Source organism: Aquarana catesbeiana, linkage group LG09, assembly GCF_042186555.1.
Source record: "Aquarana catesbeiana isolate 2022-GZ linkage group LG09, ASM4218655v1, whole genome shotgun sequence".
NCBI classification, from domain to species: Eukaryota; Metazoa; Chordata; class Amphibia; order Anura; family Ranidae; genus Aquarana; species Aquarana catesbeiana.
In genome coordinates, this window is record NC_133332.1 from 60,734,592 (window position 1) to 60,761,789 (window position 27,198).

A 27,198-nucleotide genomic window follows, 5' to 3' on the forward strand; every position below is an offset into this window, starting at 1 on the left:
TCTCTCGGTCTGATTCATGGTTTCTGACAACTTAACAATTACCTTAACCTCATATAATTTGGAAGGGGGGATTGTGGAGTGAATGCCCATGACTGAGTACCATAAGTACGCTTGAGACTTTTAGGCTAGGTTCACATCTATTCTCAACACGCAATTTTGATGCGTTTTTGCATCTGGTTTTCAAGCATTTCATTTATTTTTTCTCTCCTTGACAAACTGTAAATAGCCAGTTGTTAACCACTTCGCACCCAGCCACTTCACATGGTGGGAGCTTTGCCGTTCTGAGTGGACATTCCCGTACCTCCCTTCAGAACATGTGCCTCACTCTGCCTCGGGGCCGCACAATTGTGCCATCCTGTGATGGCTGTGTCGTTCGGACACAGCACATCACAGATTGGGACGTGGGCACTGTGATTGGCACTCCTGATCACATGATGGCTTTCACACAGTGTAAACAGAGACACGCTTCTTTGTGTCAGCTCTCCTTGCTGAGCCCAGTGAGAGATCACACAGACTGCAACCATCCCCACAAAGTACACCAAGCACCACTGTTCCTGTCCAAGTGTCCCATCAACATCTGTACCAGTGCATAAAACATCTGTCATTGTGTACTAGTGTCTCATCAACATCCATCACAGTGTACCAGTGCACAAAAACATCTGTCACAGTGTGCCAGTGTCCCACCAATAAAAAAAAAATGTAATGCGCCCCATACCCCCCGTGCTTGCGCGCAAAGGTGAACACACACGTTGGTCCCTTGAGCATATGCAAACAGCAATCGACCACACATGTGAGGTATTGCTGTAAAGATCAATGTGAGAGCAATAATTCTAGCACCAGAGCTCCTCTGTAACTCTAAACTGGTAACCTGTAAAGGCCTATAAAGAGTTGCCTATGGAGATTTTTAAATACCTGTCAGGGCTGGGCTCAGCCCTTCCTTCTCTGAGCTGGCCACTCAGCTGTCGGCTAATTGCCAACTCCTATCTATCCATAGTTACTCACCTGTTTATGATATCCTGCTGGTCAGTCCTGCCTACTTAAGCCGTCCAGCCCAGAGGATCTATGCCTTCGCCCTGGTCAACATCACAGAGACAATCTCCTGCGTTCCTGTTTAAAGACTTGCTTGGCTGACATCCCTTCTGGCTCCAGATCCTGCTTGATGTTCCACTACACTGATCCCTGACTTTCTGGCTTGGCTGACTATCCGTTCCAGTTACCAAACTTTGGCTATATTTTGACTACATTTGTACGTTTGTTTACTTTTATTATTAAACATGTGTGATTAACTGTACTTCTGTCTCGGTCTGATTTCATGGTTTCTGACAATGCCAAAGTTTGGCGCCACTTCATAAGCATGCAAAATTTTAAAGCGTGACATGTTAGGTATCTATTTACTTGGTGCAACACCATATTTTTTTATATTTTACTAAAAAAATGGGCATTATATTGTGTTTGTGTGCATTAAAATTCTTTAAAGTTAAATTAGTACAGCTTGGAAAGGCAACGAAATTGAATATTCCAATAAGCCCCATAGGATGTTAGTTAAGAAGTTACGCCCGCGCCCATTCAACTCATTCCCTGACTTCCTTTCCCACACTGATGGATCCAGAACCCTTTGCCCCCAAGAAATGTCCAAAATCTTTGGTAAATTCTATCATAAACTGTATAACTGCTTAACCCCAGACAACCATTTTAACTTTACCCAAGCAAAATTTGAGGAATTCTTCTCCAACCTAAAGCTCCCGAACCTGTCTTCACCAGACCTAGCTAGCTTAAACACAGCTATAACTGCAGAAGTACTCCTAATTATAATTAAAGATCTCCCATTACATAAGTCACCTGGTCCTGATGGATTACCCTACTTTTATTATAAAACCTTCCTTGACATACTGTCCCCCCATATGCTGACTCTCTACGGTTCCCGACTCAAAGGCCAACCCCCACACCCACAATTCTCCCACTCATATATTTCTGTCATCCCTAAGCCTGGTAAGGACCCCTGCATTCCAGATAATTACAGGCCCATAGCCCTTTTAAATTCAGACTATAACATTTTCACAAAAATCCTGGCATCCACACTTTATAAACTTATCCCTAAATTGATCAACAGGGACCAAGTGGGATTTGTCCCAGGCAGGCATGCTGGGGACAACACCCGCCGCACTGTAGACTTGATTGACCTCCTAGACAGATCTTCCCGGCAGGCTCCTGTCTTGAGTCTAGACGCGCAAAAAGCTTTTGACAGGCTGAGTTGGCCTTATATGCTCTCCACCTTAAGTGCATATGGTTTTAGAGGTCCCTTCCTTAAGGCCCTAGAGGTTCTGTATTCGAAAGTCACGGCCCAGGTTCAAATGTCCTCCTTCCTGTCACCTGGCTTCCCCATGAAAAATGGTACTCGGCAGGGCTGCCCTCTATAGCCGCTACTTTTTATTTTGTGTCTGGAGCCCCTGGCTGAGTCCATCCGTATACAGTGGAGACGGAAAGTATTCAGACCCCCTTAAATTTTTTACTCTATGTTATATTGCAGCCATTTGATAAAATCATTTAAGTTCATTTTTTCCTCATTAATGTACACACAGCACCCCATATTGACAGAAAAACACAGAATTGTTGACATTTCTGCAGATTTATTAAAAAAGAAAAAACGAAATATCACATGGTCCTAAGTATTCAGACCCTTTGCTGTGACACTTACATATTTAACTCAGGTGCTGTCCATTTTTTCTGATCATCCTTGAGATGGTTCTACACCTTCATTTGAGTCCAGCTGTGTTTAATTATACTGATTGGACTTGATTAGGAAAGCCATACACCAGTCTATATAAGACCTTACAGCTCACAGTTAGGGATGAGCTGAACACCACCCTGTTCGGTTCACACCAGAACTTGCGAACAGGCAAAAAATTAGTTTGAACACGCGAACACCATTAAAGTCTATGGGACACGAACATGAATAATCAAAAGTGCTAATTTTAAAGGCTTATATGCATAGTATTGTCATAAAAAGTGTTTGGGGACCTGGGTCCTGCCCCAGGGGACATGGATCAATGCAAAATTGTTTTTTAAAAACGGACGTTTTTTTCGGGAGCAGTGATTTTAATAATGCTTAAAGTGAAACAACAAAAGTGTAATATTCCTTTAAATTTCATACCTGGGGGGTGGCTATAGTATGCCTGTAAAGGGACGCATGTTTCCCGTGTTTAGAACAGTCTGACAGCAAAATGACATTTCAAAGGAAAAAAAGTCATTTAAAACTACTCGCAGCTATTAATGAATTGCCGGTCCGACAATACACATAAAAGTTCATTGATAAAAACGGCATGGGAATTCCCCACAGGGGAACCCCAAACCAAAATTAAAAAAAAAGATGTGGGGGTCCCCCTAAATTCCATACCAGGCCCTTCAGGTCTGGTATGGATATTAAGGGGAACCCCGGCCAAAATTTAAAAAAAAAAAATGGCGTGGGGTCCCCCTCAAAATCTATACCAGACCCTGCAGGTCTGGTATGCATTTTAAGGGGAACCCCATGCCAAAATTAAAAAAAAAATGGTGTGGGGTCTCCCCAAAAATTCATACCAGACCCTTATCCGAGCACACAACCTGGCAGGCCGCAGGAAAAGAGGGGGGGTCGAGAGAGCGCCCCCCCTCCTGAACCGTACCAGGCCACATGCCCTCAACATTGGGAGGGTGCTTTGGGGTAGCCCCCCAAAACACCTTGTCCCAATTTTGATGGGGACAAGGTCCACATCCCCACAACCCTTACCCGGTGGTTGTGTTGGGCTGAGGGGGGGCTTATCGGAATCTGGAAGCCCCCTTTAACAAGGGGACCCCTAGATCCCGGCCCTCTCCCCTGTGTGAAATGGTAAGGGGGTACAAAAGTACCCCTACCATTTCACAAAAAAACTGTCAAAAATGTTTTTGACAATTCCTTTATTTAAATGCTTCTTCTTTCTTCTATCTTCTATCGTCTTTCTTCTATCTTCCTTCGGTTTCTTCCTCCATCTTCTTCTTCTTCTGGTTCTTCTGGTTCTTCCTCCGGTGTACTCGTCCGGCATCTTCCTCCACGGCGTCTTCTTCCCTTCTTCTCCTCGGGCCGCTCCGCATCCATGATGGCATGGAGGGAGGCTCCCGCTATGTGGCATTTCTCCTCTTCTGATGGTTCTTAACCAGTTGCCGACCGCCGCACGACTATATACGTCGACAGAGCGGCACGGGCAGGCAAAAGGACTTACAGGTACGTCCTTGCCTGCCCGCGGGTGGGGGGTCCGATCGGACCCCCCCCCGGTGCCAGCGGCGGTCGGATCGAGGTCAGGGTCGATCAAAGGTGAGGGGGAGGCCACTCATTCGTGGCCCCCCCCTCGCGATCGCTCCTGGCCAATGACAAGCTTCCTCGGCTTCTGTGAATGTAAACAGAAGCAGAGGAAGTGATGTAATCTCTCCTCGAGTCGGTCTTTTCGTCCGGCGCCGAGGAGAGAAGACATCCAAGTAAGTGCACCAACACTACACATACAGTAGAACACGCAGGCACACTTGTCACCCCCCTGTCACCCCCCGATCACCCCCTGATCACCCCCCTGTACCCCCTGTCACTCTGACACCAATAGCAGGTTTTTTTTTTTTCTGATTTATTGCATTGGTGTCAGTTTGTGTCAGTTACAAGTGTTAGGGCAGTTAGGTTAGCCCCCTTTAGGTCTAGGGTACCCCCCTTTAGGTCCAGGGTACCCCCCTAACCCCCCTAATAAAGTTTTAACCCCGTGATCACCCCCCGTCGCCAGTGTCACTAAGCGATCGTTTTTCTGATCGCTGTATTAGTGACACAGGTGACGCTAGTTAGGGAGGTAAGTATATAGGTTCGCTGTCAGTGTTTTATAGCGACAGGGACCCCCATATACTACCTTCTAAAGGTTTTAACCCCTTGATTGCCCCCTAGTTAACCCTTTCACCAGCGATCACCATATAATTGTTACAGGTGACGCTGGTTAGTTGGTTTGTTTTTTGTAATTTATTGTAGTTTATTACAGTTTTAGGGCACCCGCCGTTTATTACCCTATAAAGGTTTAACCCCCTAATTGCCCGGCGGTGATAGAAGTTAAGTTTTTAGGGTCAGATAAGGTCTGCGTCGCCCCAGGCAGCGTCAGGTTAGCGCCAGTACCGCTAAAACCCACGCACGCAGCATACACCTCCCTTAGTGCTATAGTATCTGAACGGATCGATATCTGATCCGATCAGATCTATACTCCCCAGCAGTTTAGGGTCCCCCAAAAAAACGCAGTGTTAGCGGGATCAGCCCAGATACCTGCTAGCACCTGCGTTTTGCTCCTCGGCCCAGCCCAGCCCAGCCCACCCAAGTGCAGTATCGATCGATAACTGTCACAAAACACTAAGCACACATAACTGTAGCGTTCGCAGAGTCAGGCCTGATCCCTGCGATCGCTAACAGTTTTTTGGTAGCGGTTTGAATCAGTCGCTGACAGTCAGGAGCTTTTTTGCCTGTGAGTCTCACTAGTGTACCCCTAAATTTAGAGGCCAAAATGGCAAATCGAAGGTACACTAGTGAAGAGGCCTACACATTTCTGAGTATGACAGATAGTGAAGAGGAAGTCACTCATCTGTCAAGTTCAGGCTCAGAATACGAACCTGTAGAGGACAGCGGCTCCATGACAGATAGCTCTGACGACGGAGTTGTGGTCCCTGCTAGGGTCAGGCGTACCAGACCCCGATCTTCTTCTTCTGTCCTTGAAGTGCAAGAACCGCAGGGCTCTCGTAGGGAGCAGAGAGGTACTAGTGCCGCTACTCCTTCTGGTGAACTGGCAAGCACCAGCGGCCTAGTACACCCTGGTCGTACATCCAGCACTGCAGTATCACGTGGTGACGTGGCGAGTCCCATAAGTGCAGTTCAAGCTGGCGAGGTGGCAAGCACAACTAGTGTCCCGCTGCCACCAATAAGACAAAGACAGGCCCGTCGTGCCCATAGTGCCCTTCCTGCTGCATTCGCCAATCCGAATTGGGTACCCACCACTTCTGCAGCACCCGTACTTCCCCCTTTCACTGGCCAACCCGGAATTCAGGTGGAAACAGTTGACTTTATGCCACTGGATTTTTATTCACTGTTTTTCACCGAAGATCTCTATAGATCTATTGTGGACCAAAGCAATTTGTACGCTGGTCAACACATCGCCGCTAATCCCCAGTCCTCCCTTGCCAGAGATTGGAGACCAATTACGGTCTCCGAATTTAAGATCTTTCTGGGCCTTTCCCTCAACATGGGCATAACCAAAAAGAGTGAGTTGCGGTCATATTGGTCCACTGACCCAATTCACCATATGCCCGTGTTCTCTGCCTCCATGACCAGGGCACGATACGAGCAGATTTTGCGGTTCATGCACTTCAACGACAATGAACTCTGTCGTCCTCGTGGAGACCCTGCATACGATCGGCTCTACAAAATTCGGCTCCTCGTAAACCACTTCAACCAACGTTTTGCAGACTTGTTTACCCCCCATCAAGTTGTCTGCGTTGATGAGTCCCTGATTAAGTTTTCTGGCCGCTTGTCCTTCAAACAGTACCTTCCCAGCAAGCGTGCCAGATACGGGGTCAAGATGTATAAGCTCTGTGACAGGGCCACAGGCTATACATGTAGATTTATGGTTTACGAGGGCAAAGATAGTCACGTAGAGCCGATCAACTGCCCTGACTACATAGGAAGCGCTGGCAAGATAGTGTGGGACTTGGTGTTACCCTTATTCGGAAAGGGGTACCACTTGTACGTGGACAATTATTATACGAGCGTGCCACTTTTTAGTCACTTGTTTGATCAGCAGATTGGAGCATGTGGCACCGTGCGACCTATTCGCCGGGGCTTTCCCCAGCGGCTTGTAGAGTCCCGTCTTAGGCTGGGGGAGAGAGCCTGCTTGAAGTATAATAATTTGCTCGCTATGAAGTGGAGGGATAAGAAGAATGTTTTCGTTCTCACCTCCCTTCATGCAGACACGACGACCCAAATTACTACGGCGACTGGTGTTGTGGAGAAACCCCTCTGTGTCCACAAATACAACCTTAATATGGGAGGGGTGGACCTCAACGACCAGTTGTTGGCGCCGTACCTAATTGCCCGTAAGGCCAGACGCTGGTACAAAAAAGTGTCTGTTTATTTATTTCAATTGGCTTTGCTGAACGCTCATGTGCTATACAGAGCTTCAGGACAGACTGGATCCTTCCTTAAATTCCAGGAAGAGATCGTCAGAGCCCTTCTGTTTCCAGACGGTGCTCCACCTCACCTTCCCAATCCAAATGCAGTAGGCCGGCTGCATGAGAGGCATTTTCCTTATGTCCTCGAGAGTACCCCTACCCAACGAGCCCCCCAAAGAAAATGTCGTGTCTGCAGAAAGCGCGGATTTAGGCGTGACACCCGGTATTATTGTCCCTCCTGTCCTGGCAATCCTGGTCTTTGCATTGGTGAATGTTTTGAACGCTACCATACACTAGTTGAGTATTAGCGTAGGGTACAGCACTGCACAGACTAGGACACACTTCCACAGGGTCTCCCAAGATGCCATCGCATTTTGAGAGACCCAAACCTGGAACCGTTACAGTTTTAAAAGTTACAGTTATAAAAAAAAAAAAGTAAAAAAAAAAAAATACACAAAAAAAATATAAAATAAAAAAACCAAAAATAGTTGTCGTTTTATTGTTCTCTCTCTCTCTATTTTCTCTCTATTGTTCTGCTCTTTTTTACTGTATTCTATTCTGCATTGTTTTATTGTTATGTTTTATCATGTTTGCTTTTCAGGTATGTAATTTTTTTATACTTTGTTTTTTTTATTGTTAACCACCTTTGTGTTTTCAGGTACGCCATTCAGCTGCAGCGCGGATTTATTTATCTTGACAGCAACAGCGTTTGCTCCCACGATACATAAAGCCGTGACTCCAGCGCTGTCGGAGGTGATTTCACCACCACAGTTACATACTTCAGCATATATGCCGAAGCGTGGGGGCAGAAGTGGGTGGAGGAGCGATTTGCTCCTGCCTTTTGTGGGAGGATGCCCCCATGCTTCGGCATATATATATATTTTAGGTAGGCACAGGTTGCGTTAAATGTTTTATTTTTTACTATGGTTTTTTTTTGTATTTGCTTTGCAGGTATGGTAAGTATTACTGTTATACTGTAATGTTACTTTGTTTTTTGTTAACCATCATTTGCTTAGCAGGTACGCCATTCAGTTGCAGCGCGGATTTATGTATCTTGACAGCAACAGCGTTTGCTCCCACGATACATAAAGCCGTGACTCCAGCGCTGTCGGAGGTGATTTCACCACCACAGTTACATACTTCAGCATATATGCCGAAGCGTGGGGGCAGAAGTGGGTGGAGGAGCGATTTGCTCCTGCCTTTTGTGGGAGGATGCCCCCATGCTTCGGCATATATATATTTTAGGTAGGCACAGGTTGCGTTAAATGTTTTATTTTTTACTATGGTTTTTTTTTTTGTATTTGCTTTGCAGGTATGGTAAGTATTACTGTTATACTGTAATGTTACTTTGTTTTTTGTTAACCATCATTTGCTTAGCAGGTACGCCATTCAGTTGCAGCGCGGATTTATTTATCTTGACAGCAACAGCGTTTGCTCCCACGATACATAAAGCCGTGACTCCAGCGCTGTCGGAGGTGATTTCACCACCACAGTTACATACTTCAGCATATATGCCGAAGCGTGGGGGCAGTGGGTGGAGGAGCAATTTGCTCCTGCCTTTTGCGGGAGGATGCCCTCATGCTTCGGCATATATAAATGGTGCATGTATGCCCATCATTAGAAGTGGGTGGATGAAGGGAGGTATTCTAATGGTGGGCATACCCACCGATCAATATCTTTTTTTTGTTCAGCCCACAGGCTGCATGAAAAAAAAGTTTACAATATATGCCCAACAAGGACCAGCAACGTACTGGTATGTTGCTGGACTTTGAGTGGTTATACCAGAATGATGCCTGCAGGTTTAGGTATCATCTTGGTATCATTCTTTTCAGCCAGCGGTCGGCTTTCATGTAAAAGCAATCCTAGTGGCTAATTAGCCTCTAGACTGCTTTTACAAGCAGTGGGAGGAAATGCCCCCCCCCCACCGTCTTCCATGTTTTTCTCTGGCTCTCCTGTCCCAACAGGGAACCTGAGAATGCAGCCAGTGATTCGGCCAGCTGACCATAGAGCTGATCAGAGACCAGAATGGCTCCAAACATCTCTATGGCCTAAGAATCCGGAAGCTACGAGCATTTCATGACTTAGATTTCGCCAGATGTAAACAGCGCCATTGGGAAATTGGGAAAGCATTTTATCACACCGATCTTGGTGTGGTCAGATGCTTTGAGGGCAGAGGAGAGATCTAGGGTCTAATAGACCCCAATTTTTTCAAAAAAGAGTACCTGTCACTACCTATTGCTATCATAGGGGATATTTACATTCCCTGAGATAACAATAAAAATGATTTAAAAAAAATAAAAATGAAAGGAACAGTTTAAAAATAAGATAAAAAATCAAAAAATTAATTAAAAAAAAAAAAAAAAAAAAAAAAAAAAAAGCACCCCTGTCCCCCCCTGCTCTCGCGCAAAGGCGAACGCAAGCGTTGGTCTGGCGTCAAATGTAAACAGCAATTGCACCATGCATGTGAGGTATCACCGCGAAGGTCAGATCGAGGGCAGTAATTTTAGCAGTAGACCTCCTCTGTAAATCTAAAGTGGTAACCTGTAAAGGCTTTTAAAGGCTTTTAAAAATGTATTTAGTTTGTCGCCACTGCACGTTTGTGCGCAATTTTAAAACATGTCATGTTTGGTATCCATGTACTCGGCCTAAGATCATCTTTTTTATTTCATCAAACATTTGGGCAATATAGTGTGTTTTAGTGCATTAAAATTTAAAAAAGTGTGTTTTTTCCCCAAAAAATGCGTTTGAAAAATCGCTGCGGAAATACTGTGTGAAAAAAAAAAAATGAAACACCCACCATTTTAATCTGTAGGGCATTTGCTTTAAAAAAATATATAATGTTTGGGGGTTCAAAGTAATTTTCTTGCAAAAAAAAATAATTTTTTCATGTAAACAAAAAGTGTCAGAAAGGGCTTTGTCTTCCAGTGGTTAGAAGAGTGGGTGATGTGTGACATAAGCTTCTAAATGTTGTGCATAAAATGCCAGGACAGTTCAAAACCCCCCCAAATGACCCCATTTTGGAAAGTAGACACCCCAAGCTATTTGCTGAGAGGCATGTCGAGTCCATGGAATATTTTATATTGTGACACAAGTTGCGGGAAAAAGACAAATTATTATTATTTTTTTTTTTTTTTTTTGCACAAAGTTGTCACTAAATGATATATTGCTCAAACATGCCATGGGAATATGTGAAATTACACCCCAAAATACATTCTGTTGCCTCTCCTGAGTACGGGGATACCACATGTGTGAGACTTTTTGGGAGCCTATCCGCATAGGGGACCCCGAAAACCAAGCACCGCCTTCAGGCTTTCTAAGGGCGTAAATTTTTGATTTCACTCTTCACTGCCTATCACAGTTTCGGAGGCCATGTAATGCCCAGATGGCACAACCCCCCCCCAAATGACCCCATTTTGGAAAATAGACACCCAAAGCTATTTGCTGAGAGGTATAGTGAGTATTTTGCAGACCTCACTTTTTGTCACAAACTTTTGAAAATTGAAAAAAGAAAAAAAAAATACGTTTTTCTTGTCTTTCTTCATTTTCAAAAACAAATGAGAGCTGCAAAATACTCACCATGCCTCTCAGCAAATAGCTTGGGGTGTCTACTTTCCAAAATGTGGTCATTTTGGGGTGGTTTTGTGCTATCTTGGCATTTTATGGCCTTCAAAACTGTGATGGGTAGTAAGGAGTGAAATCAAAAATTAACGCTCTTAGAAATCCTGAAGGCGGTGATTGGATTTCGGGGCCCCGTATGAAGCTAGGCTCCCAAAAAGTGCCACTCATGTGGTATCCCCGTACTCAGGAGAAGCAGCAGAATGTATTTTGGGGTGTAATTCCACATATGCCCATGGCATGTTTGAGCAATATATCATTTAGTGACAACTTTGTGCAAAAAAAAAAAAAATAAAATAAAAAATTGTCACTTTCCCGCAACTTGTGTCAAAATATAAAATATTCCATGTACTCATCATGCCTCTCAGCAAATAGCTTGGGGTGTCTTCTTTCCAAAATGGGGTCATTTGGGGGGGGTTTTGTGCCATCTGGGCATTTTATGGCCTTCAAAAATGTGATAGGTAGTGAGGAGTGAAATCACAACTTTACGCCCTTAGAAATCCTGAAGGCGGTGCTGGGTTTTCGGGGCCCCGTACGCGGCTAGGCTCCCAAAAAGTCCCACACATGTGGTATCCCCATACTCAGGAGAATCAGCAGAATGTATTTTGGGGTGCAATTCCACATAAGCCCATAGCCTGTGTGAGCAATATATCATTTAGTGACAACTTTGTGCAAAAAAAAAAAAAAATTGTCACTTTTCCGCAACTTGTGTCAAAAATTAAATATTCCATGGACTCAACATGCCTCTCAGCAAATAGCTTGGGGTGTCTACTTTCCAAAATGGGGTCATTTGGGGGGGGTTTGTGCCATCTTGGCATTTTATGGCCTTCAAAACTGTGATAGGTAGTGAGGAGTAAAATCAAAAATTTATGCCCTTAGAAATCCTGAAGGCGGTGCTTGGTTTTTGGGGCCCCGTACGCGGCTAGGCTCCCAAAAAGTCCCACACATGTGGTATCCCCATACTCAGGAGAAGCAGCAGAATGTATTTTGGGGTGTAATTCCACATATGCCCATGGCATGTTTGAGCAGTATATCATTTAGTGACAACTTTGTGCAAAAAAAAAAAAAATTGTCACTTTCCTGCAACTTGTGTCCAAATATAAAATATTCCATGGACTCAACATGCCTCTCAGCAAATAGCTTGGGGTGTCTACTTTCCAAAATGGGGTCATTTGGGGGGGTTTGTGCCATCTTGGCATTTTATGGCCTTCAAAACTGTGATAGGTAGTGGGGAGTAAAATAAAAAATGTATGCCCTTTGAAATCCTGAAGGCGGTGCTTGGTTTTCGGGGCCCCGTACGCGGCTAGGCTCCCAAAAAGTCCCACACATGTGGTATCCCCGTACTCAGGAGAAGCAGCAGAATGTATTTTGGGGTGTAATTCCACATATGCCCATGGCATGTTTGAGCAATATATCATTTAGTGACAACTTTGTGAAAAAAAAAAAAAAATTGTCACTTTCCCGCAACTTGTGTCCAAATATAAAATATTCCATGGACTTAACATGCCTCTCAGCAAATAGCTTGGGGTGTCTACTTTCCAAAATGGGGTCATTTGGGGGGGGGTTGTGCCATCCTGGCATTTTATGGCCTTCAAAACTGTGATAGGTAGTGAGGAGTAAAATCAAAAATGTATGCCCTTTGAAATCCTGAAGGCGGTGCTTGGTTTTCGGGGCCCCGTACGCGGCTGGGCTCCCAAAAAGTCCCACACATTTGGTATCCCCATACTCAGGAGAAGCAGCTGAATGTATTTTGGGGTGCAATTCCACATATGCCCATGGCCTGTGTGAGCAATATATCATTTAGTGACAACTTTTTGTAATTTTTTTTTTTTTTTTTGTCATTATTCAATCACTTGGGACAAAAAAAAAAAAATATTCAATGGGTTCAACATGCCTCTCAGCAATTTCCTTGGGGTGTCTACTTTCCAAAATGGGGTCATTTGGGGGGGTTTTGTACTGCCCTGCCATTTTAGCACCTCATGAAATGACATAGACAGTCATAAACTAAAAGCTGTGTAAATTCCAGAAAATGTACCCTAGTTTGTAGGCGCTATAACTTTTGCGCAAACCAATAAATATGCGCTTATTGACATTTTTTTTACCAAAGACATGTGGCCGAATACATTTTGGCCTAAATGTATGACTAAAATTGATTTTAATGGATTTTTTTTATAACAAAAAGTAGAAAATATCATTTTTTTTCAAAATTTTCGGTCTTTTTCCGTTTATAGCGCAAAAAATAAAAGCGGCAGAGGTGATCAAATACCATCAAAATAAAGCTCTATTTGTGGGAAGAAAAGTACGCAAATTTCGTTTGGGTACAGCATTGCATGACCGCGCAATTAGCAGTTAAAGCGACGCAGTGCCAAATTGTAAAAAGTGCTCTGGTCAGGAAGGGGGTAAATCCTTCCGGGGCTGAAGTGGTTAAATAACGAGGGGCGGGGCCACCCGGTGACCCCACCCCCTCTGACGTCACAGGGAATGCCACAGGGAAGTCCCCGTCAAGTCCCCGTGCCTCAGAGGGGACTGACAGGGTGCCCTGCCCCCCCCTTTATTTAAGAAACGTCAGAAGAGGAGAAGCGTCAGACAGCAGGAGCCTCCCTCCATGCCATCATGGATGCGGAGCGGCCCGCGGAGAAAAAGGGATGAGGACTCCGCAGAGGAAGATGCCGGACGAGAACACCGGAGGAAGAACCAGAAGAACCAGAAGAACTAGAAGAAGATGGAGGAAGAAACCAAAGGAAGATAGAAGATAGAAGATAGAAGAAAGAAGATAGAAGAAAGAAGAAGCATTTAAATAAAGAAATTGTCAAAAACTGTCTCTTGTCATTTTTAACATTTTGACAGTTTTTTGTGAAATGGTAGAGGTACTTTTGTACCCCCTTACCATTTCACACAGGGGGGAGGGCCAGGATCTGGGGGTCCCCTTGTTAAAGGGGGCTTCCAGATTCCGATAAGCCCCCCGCCCGCAGACCCCCACAACCACTGGGCAAGGGTTGTGGGGATGAGGCCCTTGTCCCCATCAACATGGGGACAAGGTGTTTTGGGGGGCTACCCCAAAGCACCTTCCCAATGTTGAGGGCATGTGGCCTGGCACGGTTGAAGGGGGCGCTCTCTCATCCCCCCTCTTTTCCTGTGGCCTGCCAGGTTGCGTGCTCGGATAAGGGTCTGGTATGGATTTTTGGGGGGACCCCACGCCATTTTTTTTTACATTTTGGCGTGGGGTTCCCCTTAAAATCCATACCAGACCTGAAGGGTCTTTTATAGAATTTGAGGGGAACCCCACGCCATTTTTGTTTTATTTTGGCCGGGGTTCCCCTTAATATCCATACCAGACCTGAAGGGCCTGATATGGAATTTAGGGGGACCCCCAACGTCATTTTTAAAAAAAATTTTGGTTCGGGGTTCCCCTGTGGGGAATTCCCATGCCGTTTTTATCAATGAACTTTTATGTGTATTGTCGGACTGGTAATTCATTAATAGCCGCGAGTAGTTTTAAATGACTTTTTTTCCTTTGAAATGTAATTTTTCTGTCCAACTGTTCAAAACACAGGAAACATGCGCCCCTTTACAGGCATACTATAGACACCCCCCCAGGTATGAAATTTAAAGGAATATTACACTTTTATTGTTTCACTTTAAGCATTATTAAAATCACTGCTCCCCAAAAAAACGGGCGTGTTTAAAAATTCTTTTTGCATTGATACATGTCCCCTGGGGCAGGACCCAGGTCCCCAGACACTTTTTATGACAATACCATGCATATAAGCCTTTAAAATTAGCACTTTTGCTTTCTCCCATAGACTTTTAAAGTGCGTTCTGTGGCTTTCGAAATTGCCGCGAACACCCCAAATTGTTTGCTGTTCGGCGAACTGGCGAACAGCCGATGTTCGAGTCGAACATGAGTTTGACTCGAACTCGAAGCTCATCTCTACTCACAGTGCATGTCAGAGCAAATGAGAATTATGAGTATAAAGGAACTGCCTGAAGAGCTCAGAGACAGAATTGTGGCAAGGCACAGATCTGGCCAGAGTTACAAAAAATTTCTGCTGCACTTAAGGTTCCTAAGAGCACAGTGGCCTCCATAATCCTTAAATGGAAGACATTTGGGATGACCAGAACCCTTCCTAGAGCTGGCCATCTGGCCAAACTGAGCTATCGGGGGAGAAGAGCCTTGGTGAGAAGAACCCAAAGATCACTGTGGCTGAGCTCCAGAGATGCAGTCGGGAGATGGGAGAAAGTTGTAGAAAGTCAACCATCACTGCAGCCCTCCACCAGTCGGGGCTTTATGGCAGAGTGGCCCGACGGAAGCCTCTCCTCAGTGCAAGACACATGAAAGCCCGCATGGAGTTTGCTAAAAAACACCTGAAGGACTCCAAGATGGTGAGAAATAAGATTCTCTGGTCTGATGAGACCAAGATAGAACTTTTTGGCCTTAATTCTAAGCGGTATGTGTGGAGAAAACCAGGTACTGCTCATCACCTGTCCAATACAGTCCCAACAGTGAAGCATGGTGGTGGCAGCATCATGCTGTGGGGGTGTTTTTCAGCTGCAGGGACAGGACGACTGGTTGCAATCGAGGGAAAGATGAATGCGGCCAAGTACAGGGATATCCTGGATGAAAACCTTCTCCAGAGTGCTCAGGACCTCAGACTGGGCCAAAGGTTTACCTTCCAACAAGACAATGACCCTAAGCACACAGCTAAAATAACGTAGGAGCGGCTTCACAACAACTCCATGACTGTTCTTGAATGGCCCAGCCAGAGCCCTGATTTAAACCCAATTGAGCATCTCTGGAGAGACCACCCAACCTGTCAGAACTGGAGAGGATCTGCGAGGAGGATTTTCAGAGGATCCCCAAATCCAGGTGTGAAAAGACTCATGGCTGTATTAGATCAAAAGGGTGCTTCTACTAAATACTGAGCAAAGGGTCTGAATACTTAAGACCATGTGATATTTCAGTTTTTCTTTTTTAATAAATCTGCAAAAATGTCAACAATTCTGTGTTTTTCTGTCAATATGGGGTGCTGTGTATACATTAATGAGGAAAAAAATGAACTTAAATGATTTTAGCAAATGGCTGCAATATAACAAAGAGTGAAAAATTTAAGGGGATCTGAATACTTTCTGTCCCTACTGTACACCCGGATATTCGTGGAGTGGTGATGCGATAGGGGGAATACAAACTATCGTTATTTGCAGATGACATACTACTAACTATCACTAACCCACTGTTATCCCTACCCTCGTTACACAATTTGCTTTCCTCCTTTGGAGCCATTTCGGGTTATAAGGTTAACACTTCTAAAACTGAAGCTCTTCCCATACACATTCCCCCTCTTTGCTATCCCAGCTTAAGGAATCTTACCCTTATAGGTGGTGTACTACCTCCCTCAAATATTTAGGTGTCCTCCTTACCCCTTCCTACACCTCCCTCTACTCTGTGAACTTCCCCCCAATGTTGGACATTAACAAATCCCTACAGAACTGGATAAAATATCCCTTATCCCTTTTAGGCAGAATTAACATTCTGAAAATGTCCATTTTACCTAGGCTACTATACCACTTCGAAACACTACCCTTTGCTGTACCCTTCCTCAACTTAAAGCAATTCAGAGGAACTTCTTAAAATTTATATGGAATGGTAGGGCTCATCGCATAGCGAGTTCAGTGGTTTTTGCTACAAGATCCCGGGGGGGATTGAGGGCACCAGATATTATTAAATATTACTACACGTCACATCTAAGAGTCATCCCCTCTCGGTCCTCCCTACAGGCACCTAATCATTGGTCTGCTATCGAGAAAGAGGTGTTATATCCGGTTCACCCATGCTCTTTAATTTGGGACCCCTCTCCTTCCATGGATCCCATTTTTAGACGCTAGTGTACTGCTCCAATGAATTTTACCCTAACTATATGGTGTAAATGCCTCAAAACCTTCTCTCTCACTTCCCCATGTCCTCCCCTCATGAATGTGCTCTTTAACCCATCCATACCAGATAGTATGTCCCTGGGACAGGTGATCCCATGAATAAATGCCTCCTTATTTCAGCTTCAGAACCTAGTTCACCCAATCTCAGGCAGACTACATACTTTTGACACTTTCCGTGAGAAATATGATATTCCCTCCCACCTTTTTAATTTCTATTTACAGATCAGGCATTTCTTTCATTCCCTGTCCCCGCAACTAACTCTAGATAAACCCACCCCCTTTGAATACCTATGTGCTCAGGGTCCTCATCAACTACATTTAATATCCTCTATCCACCATATCCTCCAAGAGTCAACCCCTCTCACTGAGACCACTCATCTATATATAAAGAGATGGGCTTAACTGTTAGGTAGACCTATTGGTTCTCAGTTGTGGGATAGGATCTGGTCTTCTACTTTTAAATCCTCAAAATGTGTGCTTCAGAGAGAAACATCCATCAAAATTCTCATGTTTTGGTATAAAACCCCTGAAGTTATTCACAAATATGACCCATCTGCCCTGGAACACTGCTGGCGCTGTGGGATTGATGTAGGTTCATTGTTTTATATCTTCTGGCAATGTTCCATAATCAGCCTTTTTGGCATGAGGTGATGCTACTGATACAGAAGGTGGTGGATGTGTCCCTTCCGCTTGATCCCTTAAATTATCTTTCGGGCCTTCCTTTTTCAGGTATTACCAAAAAAGTCAATTGGCTGATTTCATATATCCTTCTATCTGCCAGGAGGCTCATTCCATTGTGTTGGTTATCCAACGCACCCCCCCCCCCCCATGGTCCAGATTTATACAATTGGTAGCTGAGATCCGAAGGATGGAATACCTGACGGCCTCTGTGCATGATAACATTCCCCAATTTGACAAAATCTGTGAACCCTGGGATCAATCGGAATTTGGGACCCCTTTGCCAACCGTCACAGCATAAACTGTATTATCCTCTGCAAACCCCCCCCCCATCACCTCCTGATACATATTGATTAGTACCCCTTAGAGCTTCCTGCTCCCTCCTGTATACCCTAAACTTTATATACAACCTCTGTTTTGTTTCTTGTTTTATATCTACGAGTTGCTTTTGTTTCTTCATATGCTGTACAGATCACCCCTGTGCTCTGTATATGTGGACATTTCTATTTGTACCATTGTACTTTTTGTTACATTACAGATGTATGTACGCTATATAACAATTTCTTTTCTTGATATCCCAATAAAAATACAATTTTATAAAAAAAAAAATTCTTTAAAGTGCATTTTTTGCGTTAGTGTATAAAAACTGCTGCCCAAATACAGTGTGACATAGAAATTTGCAAAAACCACCATTTTATTCTCTAGGGCCTCTGCTAAAAAAATATATAATGTTTGGGGGTTCTGAGTAATTTTCTAGCAAAAATACAGATTTCTACTTGTAAACAAAAAGTGTCAGAGGAAGGCCTTGTCTTAAAGTGGATAATGCCTCAAGGTGCTACTTGGATGTTAGGTCAAGGCTGTGGAAAAGTCTCACACATGTGGTATCTCCATACTCGGGGAGGGGGGGGGGAGTGGCAGAATGTGTTTTGGAGTGTATTTGCAAGTGTGCATACTGAATGCCGTTTGTGAAAAATAACTTGTTAACCACTTCAGCCCTGGAAGGATTTATCCCCTTCCTGACCAGAGCACTTTTTGCGATACGGCACTGCAACGCTTTAACTGACAATTGCGCAGTCGTGCGACGTTGCACCCAAACAAAAGTGATGTCCTTTTTTTCCCACAAATAGAGCTTTCTTTTGGTGGTATTTTATCACCTCTGCAGTTTTTATTTTTTGCGCTATAAACAAAAAAAGAGCGACAATTTTGAAAAAAAAGAAATATTTTTTTACTTTTTGCTATAATAAATATCCCCCAAAAATATTAAACAAAACTAATTTCTTTCTCAGTTTAGGCTGATATGTATTCTTCTACATATTTTTGGTAAAAAAATCGCAATAAGCATATATTGATTGGTTTGCGCAAAAATTATAGCGTCTACAAAATAGAGGATAGATTTATTGCAATTTTATTATTTTTTTTTTTTTTTTATTAGTAATGGTGGCGATCTGCGATTTTTATCATGACTGCGACATAATGGCGGACACTTCGGACACTTTTGACACTATTTTGGACCATTGTCATTTATACAGTGATCAGTGCTATAAAAATGCACTGACTACTGTGTAAATGACAATGACAGAGAAGGGGTTAAACACTAGGGGGCAATCAAGGGGTTCAGTAGGGGGAATTGTCTCACTAGAACATGACAGAGATCACTGGTCCCGATGACAAGGGACAGTAGATCTCTGTCATGTTGCTAGGTAGAACAGGGAAATGCCTTGTTTACATAGGCATCTCCCTGTTCTGCCGCTCCGTGACACGATTGCGGGCCCCCGGCGGACATAGAGTCCGCGGGACCCACAGGCATGCTCACAGAGTGCCCACTATGCCGCAATTTAAAGGGGACGTACCTGTACGCCCATTTGCCCAGCTGTGCCATTGTGCCAATGTATATCGTCATGTGCTGGTTGGCAAGGGGTTAATATGACATTTTTGTGGGGAAAAAAAGCTAATTTTATTTCATTTCTTAATTTTCCAAAGAATTGTGGGAAAAAATTACAACTCACCATGCCTCTTACGAAATACCTTTGCTGTATAAGGGGTCATTTGTGGGTATTTGTACTGACTTGGCATGTTAGGGCCTCAAGAAATGAGATCGGCCATCAGTACATCAGGTGTGATCAATTTTCAATGATTGGTACCATATATTTTAGCATCTATAACTGGCACAAAGACCAAAAAAATATGCACTACTTTGGATTATTTTTACCAAAGAAATGTAGCAGTTTATATTTTGGTCAAAATTTATGAAGAAAATTACTTATCTATAAAATTGTATAACAGAAACTAAGAAAAGCATGTTTTTTTGTTTTTTTTTTTCTTTTTATATTTATAGTGCAAAAATAAAGAATCCAGTGGTGATTAAATACCACCAAAAGAAAGCTGAAAATTGGCCTGGGCAGGAAGGCGGTAAAAGTGCTCAGCATTGAGGTGTTTAAGGCTGCTGTGTCCTTAACAACCAATGAGTCATCAGCTGTAAGTGGGGTTCCCCACTGACAACTGAATGTAAAAAAAGAATTGCCAGCAAAGAATAAAATAAGGGAAATAAACGGCATGGGGTCCCCTCCCAATCCATACCAGACTCTTGATAGGTAGATAGATAGATAGATAGATAGATAGATAGATAGATAGATAGATAGACAGACAGACAGACAGATAGATAGATAGATAGATAGATAGATAGATAGATAGATAGATAGATAGATAGATAGACAGACAGACAGACAGACAGACAGACAGACAGACAGACAGACAGACAGACAGACAGACAGACAGACAGACAGACAGACAGACAGACAGACAGACAGACAGACAGACAGACAGACAGACAGACAGACAGACAGACAGACAGACAGACAGACAGACAGACAGACAGACAGACAGACAGGTAGGCAGACAGACAGACAGACAGACAGACAGACAGACAGACAGACAGACAGACAGACAGACAGACAGACAGACAGACAGACAGACAGACAGACAGACAGACAGACAGACAGACAGACAGACAGACAGACAGACAGACAGACAGACAGACAGACAGACAGACAGACAGATAGACAGATAGATAGACAGATAGATAGATAGATCAGAACAGAGAAACATCTCAGACCATCCTTCAACGGAGAAGAGCACCTTTGGAATGTGATATCCTCTAAACGTGGTGTCCTTGCTGGCTGCATGGAGCACTCCTAATGGTACAATATCAGCAAATCTCTGGATTTCATGAATGACAGCATCTGTATATGGCATCTTACTTCTGTCCTCCACTGATGGACAGCGATCACTGCCTATTACATTGTCAATCTCTTTTTGGATTCTCTCTGAGCACACAGAAAGAAAAGAACATTACAAAAATTACACATCAATTCTATAGTTATTCATTTATGTAAGATTACTGATATTTTTACACTGGGAATAATTTGGGAATAAGTCAAGGTTTCTCAATCAGGGTTCCTCCAGAGGTTGCTAGGGGTTCCTTGAGCAATGAGCAATATCTACCTCTCATATAAGTTCTCATTGATACCATTGATCTTTTTTAGCTATCAGTAAGGGCGTAATTCTTCCCAATGACCAAACATATAAGGAACATTCTTCCCATTGACACCCACACTAATGTAACATGAGTTGTAGATATAGTCATTTTTAGCAGGGGTTCCCTGAGAATGCAAAGTTATTGCAAAGGTTTCTCTGTAATGGAAAAGTTCAGAAAGGCTGATCCAAGTAATCATTTGTTGCACGTGCACACACAGATCCATAGGGAAGCAGATTACAGCATCCTTCTAGGAGCCTATGCTGTTTAACTTCTTCTCCCTGCTTCTAGCATCACCAATAACCAGAGATATACATATTCATGGGGCTCTATAGTAAAATTTTAATGGAATGCTCTGGGACTTCTTTCTCTAACACCTGGCAATGTCTGGAATTATAGAATGAAGACACCAGACTTCCTTAACCTCCAGAGCGGTAATCCCGAGAGTGTCTCGGGGTTAAATTTCAGTACCATTAGCGGTAACCCCGAGACACACTCGGGATTGCATCACAGTATCCTGATAGAGGTTACTTATCTTGTCCCCAGGATACATTGGCCAGATCCTCCGCCCAGTGTACTGTGTTCCAGGCTCCGTTCCCTGCGAGCGTCACAACGCATGGGGATGTAGGCAGCGGGAATTTCAAAAAAGTGAAAAAAAAACATAACACATACAGTACACTGTAATCTTATAGATTACATTACTGTATCAAATCATTTCACATCCCTTTTGTCCCTAGTGCTTTGTCCAGTGCCTGCCTGCACTTTTATATTACATATACTGTTCTTTCTGCCTGGAAACTTGAGAACGTCTACGGAAACCAAAAAGCGTCCCTTTACGGCAAAAGCAGTTTTAGACCAGCTGGAAAACAGCGATGGTAAATTAAAATCACCTGCAGAATTGAGCGATAGTGATTTGTGGGAAAATTTGTCATCAAACACTGAAAGTGATGACAGCAACAATTCTGCAACTGAGCACATTTCTGTGTTTTTGATTTGATTACATTATTGAATAAAATTTACTTTTATTATATTATTATTTTTTATAATTATTTATAGTTATGTATTATATTATAATTTATGATTCATGTTTCAAACTTTTAATACCTGGGATGTCTACTAGACTCTTGTTTGGACAGATTTAAGTGAGTTATTCCTAAGAATTACTGGCCTACAATATAAAAAAAGCCAAATTTCCATGCAAAAGAATGTACCGCTTTGAGACGCAAAAATCTGACTACCACCATAACCACCAGGGAGGTTAATGGGGCCCCCTACCATTCTTGGGCCCAATAGTAGCCACACGGGTTGCTATGGCAATAGTGACACCATTGCGAATCACATCTCAACTTCCAAAACAGGTTTAAATCGTATTGGCTGCTGTAAAAAAAAAAAAAAAAAACTTCCTAATATTGGGATTTCATGCACATTGGATTTTTTGTGTGTGAGATGCAGCAAGCATCTGAGATGATGCAGTTCAGCAATATGTGGATGAAAAACTGAATTAAGATCTGCTCTGGGCTTGTGTCAATTACATCAGAATTCACTGACAGGTGCAGATGACTTCTTTCTGACTTGCATTTGACTTGCTTCAAGTGAGCTTTGCATTCCCGTAGACATGTATGGGAAACCAAAACCCATTTGAAGCAAACAAAAGTCTGTCATTCAGCAGGTTGGTTATGCTCCTTTTATGCATCTCAAAGTTACATTTTTAAATTTAGACAGGGCAATGGCCCTTAATGTTCTGCTAAGAAAAGATGATGTTACCTTGTATTTCAGGGTATTTGAGTAGTATCAAGAAGGCATATCTCAATGTTATACTTATAGTCTCAGTCCCAGCGATGAACAGGTCAGCTATTGTTCCTACAAAATTATCCTTATGAAATTCTGTTTTTGGGTTGTTCTTTTCCTGAAAAATATTTTCAGAGTAATTTTAGCATCCAAATGGGGTATAAGGCTTCCACAATCCTAGTACATCCCCACTAATCCTAAATCAGACTCCCACTCTGGCTTGTATAGGTTTTTGTTTTTCTTCTGCATATTTTTGGATAGGGATGAGCTTTGAGTTCGAGTCAAACTCATGTTCGACTCGAACATCGGCTGTTCGCAAGTTCGCTGAACAGCAAACAATTTGGGGTGTTTGCGGCAAATTCGAATGCAGCGGAATACCCTTTAAAAGTCTATGGGAGAAATCAAAAGTGCTAAATTTAAAGGCTTATATTCATGGTATTGTCATAAAAAGTGTTTGAGGACCTGGGTCCTGCCCCAGGGGACATGGATCAATGCAAAAAAAAGTTTTAAAAACGGATGTTTTTTCGGGAGCAGTGATTTTAATAATGCTTAAAGTGAAACAATAAAAGTGTAATATCCCTTTAAATTTCGTACCTGGGGGTGTCTATAGTATGCCTGTAAAGGGGTGCATGTTTCCCATGTTTAGAACAGTCTGACAGCAAAATGACATTTCAAAGGAAAAAAAGGAAAATTTATTATCAAATACTTACCGTAATTTTCCTTTCCTGATGGACTCCATGGCAGCCTACATGTGGGTTAACCCCGCCTCCTCTCCAATGCTATAGGACCCCCTACCCTATAAGATTGAGCTCACCTGTGTAGACTGTGTTCTGTAACTAGCCTACTCTTGACCGATGGGTGGGAACTCCGTCTGCCATGGAGTCCATCAGGAAAGGAAAATTACGGTAAGTATTTGATAATAAATTTTCCTTTTTCCTGACAGACTCCATGGCAGCCTACGTGTGGGAAATAACTAGCCAATCCACACGGGTGGGCATGCTGAACAGAAATAAATTTAATTTGACCCGTCAACCGACAGGATTTATAAAGCAAAGTTCACAGAAGATAGCGGAGCAGGCTCAATATAATAATGTGACGTTAAAGTTTTAATAGAGGCCCATGAAGCCGCCTGCAGATGACGTCTGAAGCCACGTTCCGGGCTGCTGCCCATGAAGCCGCTATACCCCTGGTAGAGCATGCCACTACTGCCTCCAGAGGAGCCAGGCTCCTCGCTCTATAAGCCTGTTGGATGAACTGGCCAATCCAGGCCGTAGTCGCTCTGTTACTGCTAGAGTGCGGGACAGACAGGTAGTTAGAGCATGAGAAGGAGGAAGTAACTTGCCGATATACTTTCAGAAATTTTGCCTATGATTAGAGGATGAAATTTTAATGGACCCCGGGGTCCTGAGTGTAGGCAGAATGATTTCTGGAAACTTAAGGAACCCTGAGGTAACTTTGTATTTGAGCCGAGCCTAGGAATAAGGACCACCCGGTCCGGAAAAATGTCAGAAAAGGTTCTTCGTGACCTAGTTACCCGATCTTCTGGGACCCCTTTAGCCAAGGTAATGGCTACTAGGAAGGAGACTTTAGTAGAAAGGATTTCAACAGAAAGTGGGAGGATCCCATGATACTGATTTGAGACAGTGAGTTGAGAACAAGGGGAAGATCCCCTTTGGGAAAACTTGGTCTCCTTTGTGGTCCGAGTCTTGACGCTCCACTGAAGAACTGCTGGATTAAAGGGTGCACAGCCCATGATGTACCAGAGAAAGCCGACAAGGCTGAAGCTCAGACTCTAGGAGAGCCGATAAATAGAGAAAGACCTAGACTGGAATGAAGGAAGCTGAGGATATCCTGAGCTTTTGGATTTCTACCTGAATCGTCCGTAGAAGATGAGAACCTGAGCAACTTAGCCCAAATTCAGCTATAAACTTTTTTCAAGCACTTCTTCCTTGAGCTCATGAAGGAAAAAATAGTTAAACCAATCATTCTCGGATGTCTGTACATGAAGAGACCATTCATTGTTGTCTAACTGAGTGCGCGACAGGGAGTCCGCCTGGACGTTCTGGACACCAGGAATGAAGACTGCTGAAACGTTGGCCAGATATTTCTGAGCCCAAGACATGATGGACTAGACTTCTTGGAGCAGGATGGAGCTCCTGGTATCTCCTTGTCCCTTCCTGTAGGAGACCCATCTCCAATGATACTGACTCCCCATCCATGAGAATGACTGAAGGGCATACCCAGCTGCCCGAAGGTCCACGATATTCGAGCGCAGAATAAAAAGATGGGCATCCCACTTGGCTTGTGCAAGTTCCACCCTGCAGAGGGCCCCCCACCAGCCCTGTTGGCATCAGGTGTGACCGTGACTTCAGGAGACCGGAGCGATGGAATGGTAATTGATAGAATTTTGCGTTGAAGCCACCAGAAGAGGCTGTTCATCAATGATGTCATATGAGTCAACTGATTGACGCCTCCTGAATTCCATTGTTGAAGAGGCCCTGACCAAAAGAGCGTACCCTCCATAGGGCCCATTCGACCATGGGGATCGTAGAAACCACCGTACCTATAATTTTCAAGCGCTGAAGCCTTCCAGCGTGTGGAGCTCAGAGACAGACAGATTCTCCTGAGGATGACTGGAATCTTCTCTACTGGAAGAGAGATGGTGTTCTCCATCGTTGATGAACTGAGCCCCTAAGTATACCAAGCGCTGGACTGGTTCTAGCTGGCTTTCCCCTTGGTTTAGGAACCGCCCGAGTTCTATCAATATTTAGATAACTTGCTCCCAGTGGACCAGCAGCTGCTTTTTTTTTTTTTTTTTTTTTTAACTAGGGACAACACCAAGAGATTGCCTAGGAAGTGGTACAAGTGTATCCCTTTATTCGGCTGAGGGCCACCAAAGCCCGAAGGACTTTCGAGAATACTCGGAGAGAGATTGTCAGCCAAAAGTGGAGGCAGGTAAACTGCAGATGTTCTTGGCCGGCTTGGAACCGAAGGCATATGCAGAAACCTCTGCACAGGAACGTGGAAATAAGAAACCTTCAAGTCTATTGAGATTAACCAATCTCCTGGTTGTGTAGCTTGCTGAATGGTCGCCAGAGTCTCCTTTTGGATAGATAAATCAGGACTAACACTGGAAACCAAGCACCGTTCCTTTCCTGAGCTAGGAAGAGGGAAGGAAGAATACCCCTCGGAACTCCTCGCCGTTCAGGACAGGCACCGCTCCCTGTGTTTTCAGCAAATTCACGTAGGGCTGAACATTTGCATATCTCTTCTAGTCATGGTAGCAGGGTAGAGATGAATCCGGGGAAAGGAGTGCCGCTGAAGGACCGTGTGTGACCTGATGAGATCGTCTTTATGGTCCACGATCCCCTAAGCCTAATCTCGAAACGACTTGGCCGGCTCGCGACCACTGGATACCTCGATCTTTGTGGGTTTTCAGAAGGGTGTCCGCCCCCTGCATCAATTACTTTTGAAGTCCCTGGCCAGGCCTGTATGAGCGTGCTTCTCATGAACGTCCAATGCTGCTTCTTCTGGGCTGGGGTCTCTCCCAGCCAAACAGAAGCCTATCTTAAATTAGCGAACCAAGGGTGTAACCATAAGGCTGCTCGGCCGTAACCCAGGACAGCGTAGCCCGAGCTAACAGGTGGATAAGACCGATCGACGCTCATCCCAGGAAGTCCGTTGCCGGCTTCAATTCCTGAACTGTCAGGCCCATGGCTAGCTTTTCCCCCTTAGAATGGAGTCCACGTTTTCTGTCCGAGCTTCCATCGCCTTGGACAAGCTGCTAGGGCCAGGACGGGTTTGCAAGTCATATCAGCTAACCCGTAAATTTTCACAAGACCTTGGACTATTCTCCTCTTGAGCCCGTATCAAAGGATACGGTATCTTCTAGGAAAAAGGAGACGTGTTTAGCCAGGCAGTAGCAATAATGTAGCAGTAATGCTGCGTCTATGAGGGGAGCATTTACCAGATGTTTCACCTCTTCTGCTTCGAAGGGATAAAGACTAGAGGTTTTACTTGACATGGAAGTTTTCTTGTCCACTTTGCTCCTACAATTCCACTAAGAGCAGAAAGTCAGAACCTTCCTTCCCCAGGTTATTCTCCTTTGCTTAGCCGACTGAGTGGAAGGCTCCTCCCACTTCAGGGCTTCTTTGACCACTGTGACTAGTGGGGAAACCAGAGAGAAATCAAAACCTCAGATGAATTCATCTCCTTTCAAATCACTGACTTAAGAGCCTGGGGAGGCATCGTAGGGCTGGAATAGGCCTGGATCTTCCTGGGCCCCGTCAGCCAGGGAGCCAGATAGGGGCTCCGCGTGTAGGTTGCATCCCACTCCTCTAGGGGTTGAAGAATCACACGCTTGATAAGAGACTCCATCTTATTTGTGTCTTTTGCTTTCCAGCCGCCTGGGCAAAAGATGGGTCACACGGTGACTTGCTCTCTGGGAGTCGTGTCCCACATCCCCA

The 27,198-nt window shown here is 44.0% G+C and overlaps 1 protein-coding gene across 1 annotated transcript in view; it reads right to left on the bottom strand.

The window, feature by feature from the left end:
* LOC141107713 (cytochrome P450 2H2-like) overlaps nucleotides 1-27,198 on the bottom strand; it is a 113,555-nt gene that overhangs the window by 24,252 nt on the left and 62,105 nt on the right. The window contains exons 7-8 of the mRNA XM_073598633.1: nucleotides 22,709-22,850; nucleotides 20,548-20,735 (exon numbers count right to left, since the gene is read on the bottom strand). Coding sequence (XP_073454734.1) covers nucleotides 20,548-20,735; nucleotides 22,709-22,850 — 330 coding nt within the window. The remainder of the gene's footprint in view (nucleotides 1-20,547; nucleotides 20,736-22,708; nucleotides 22,851-27,198) is intronic.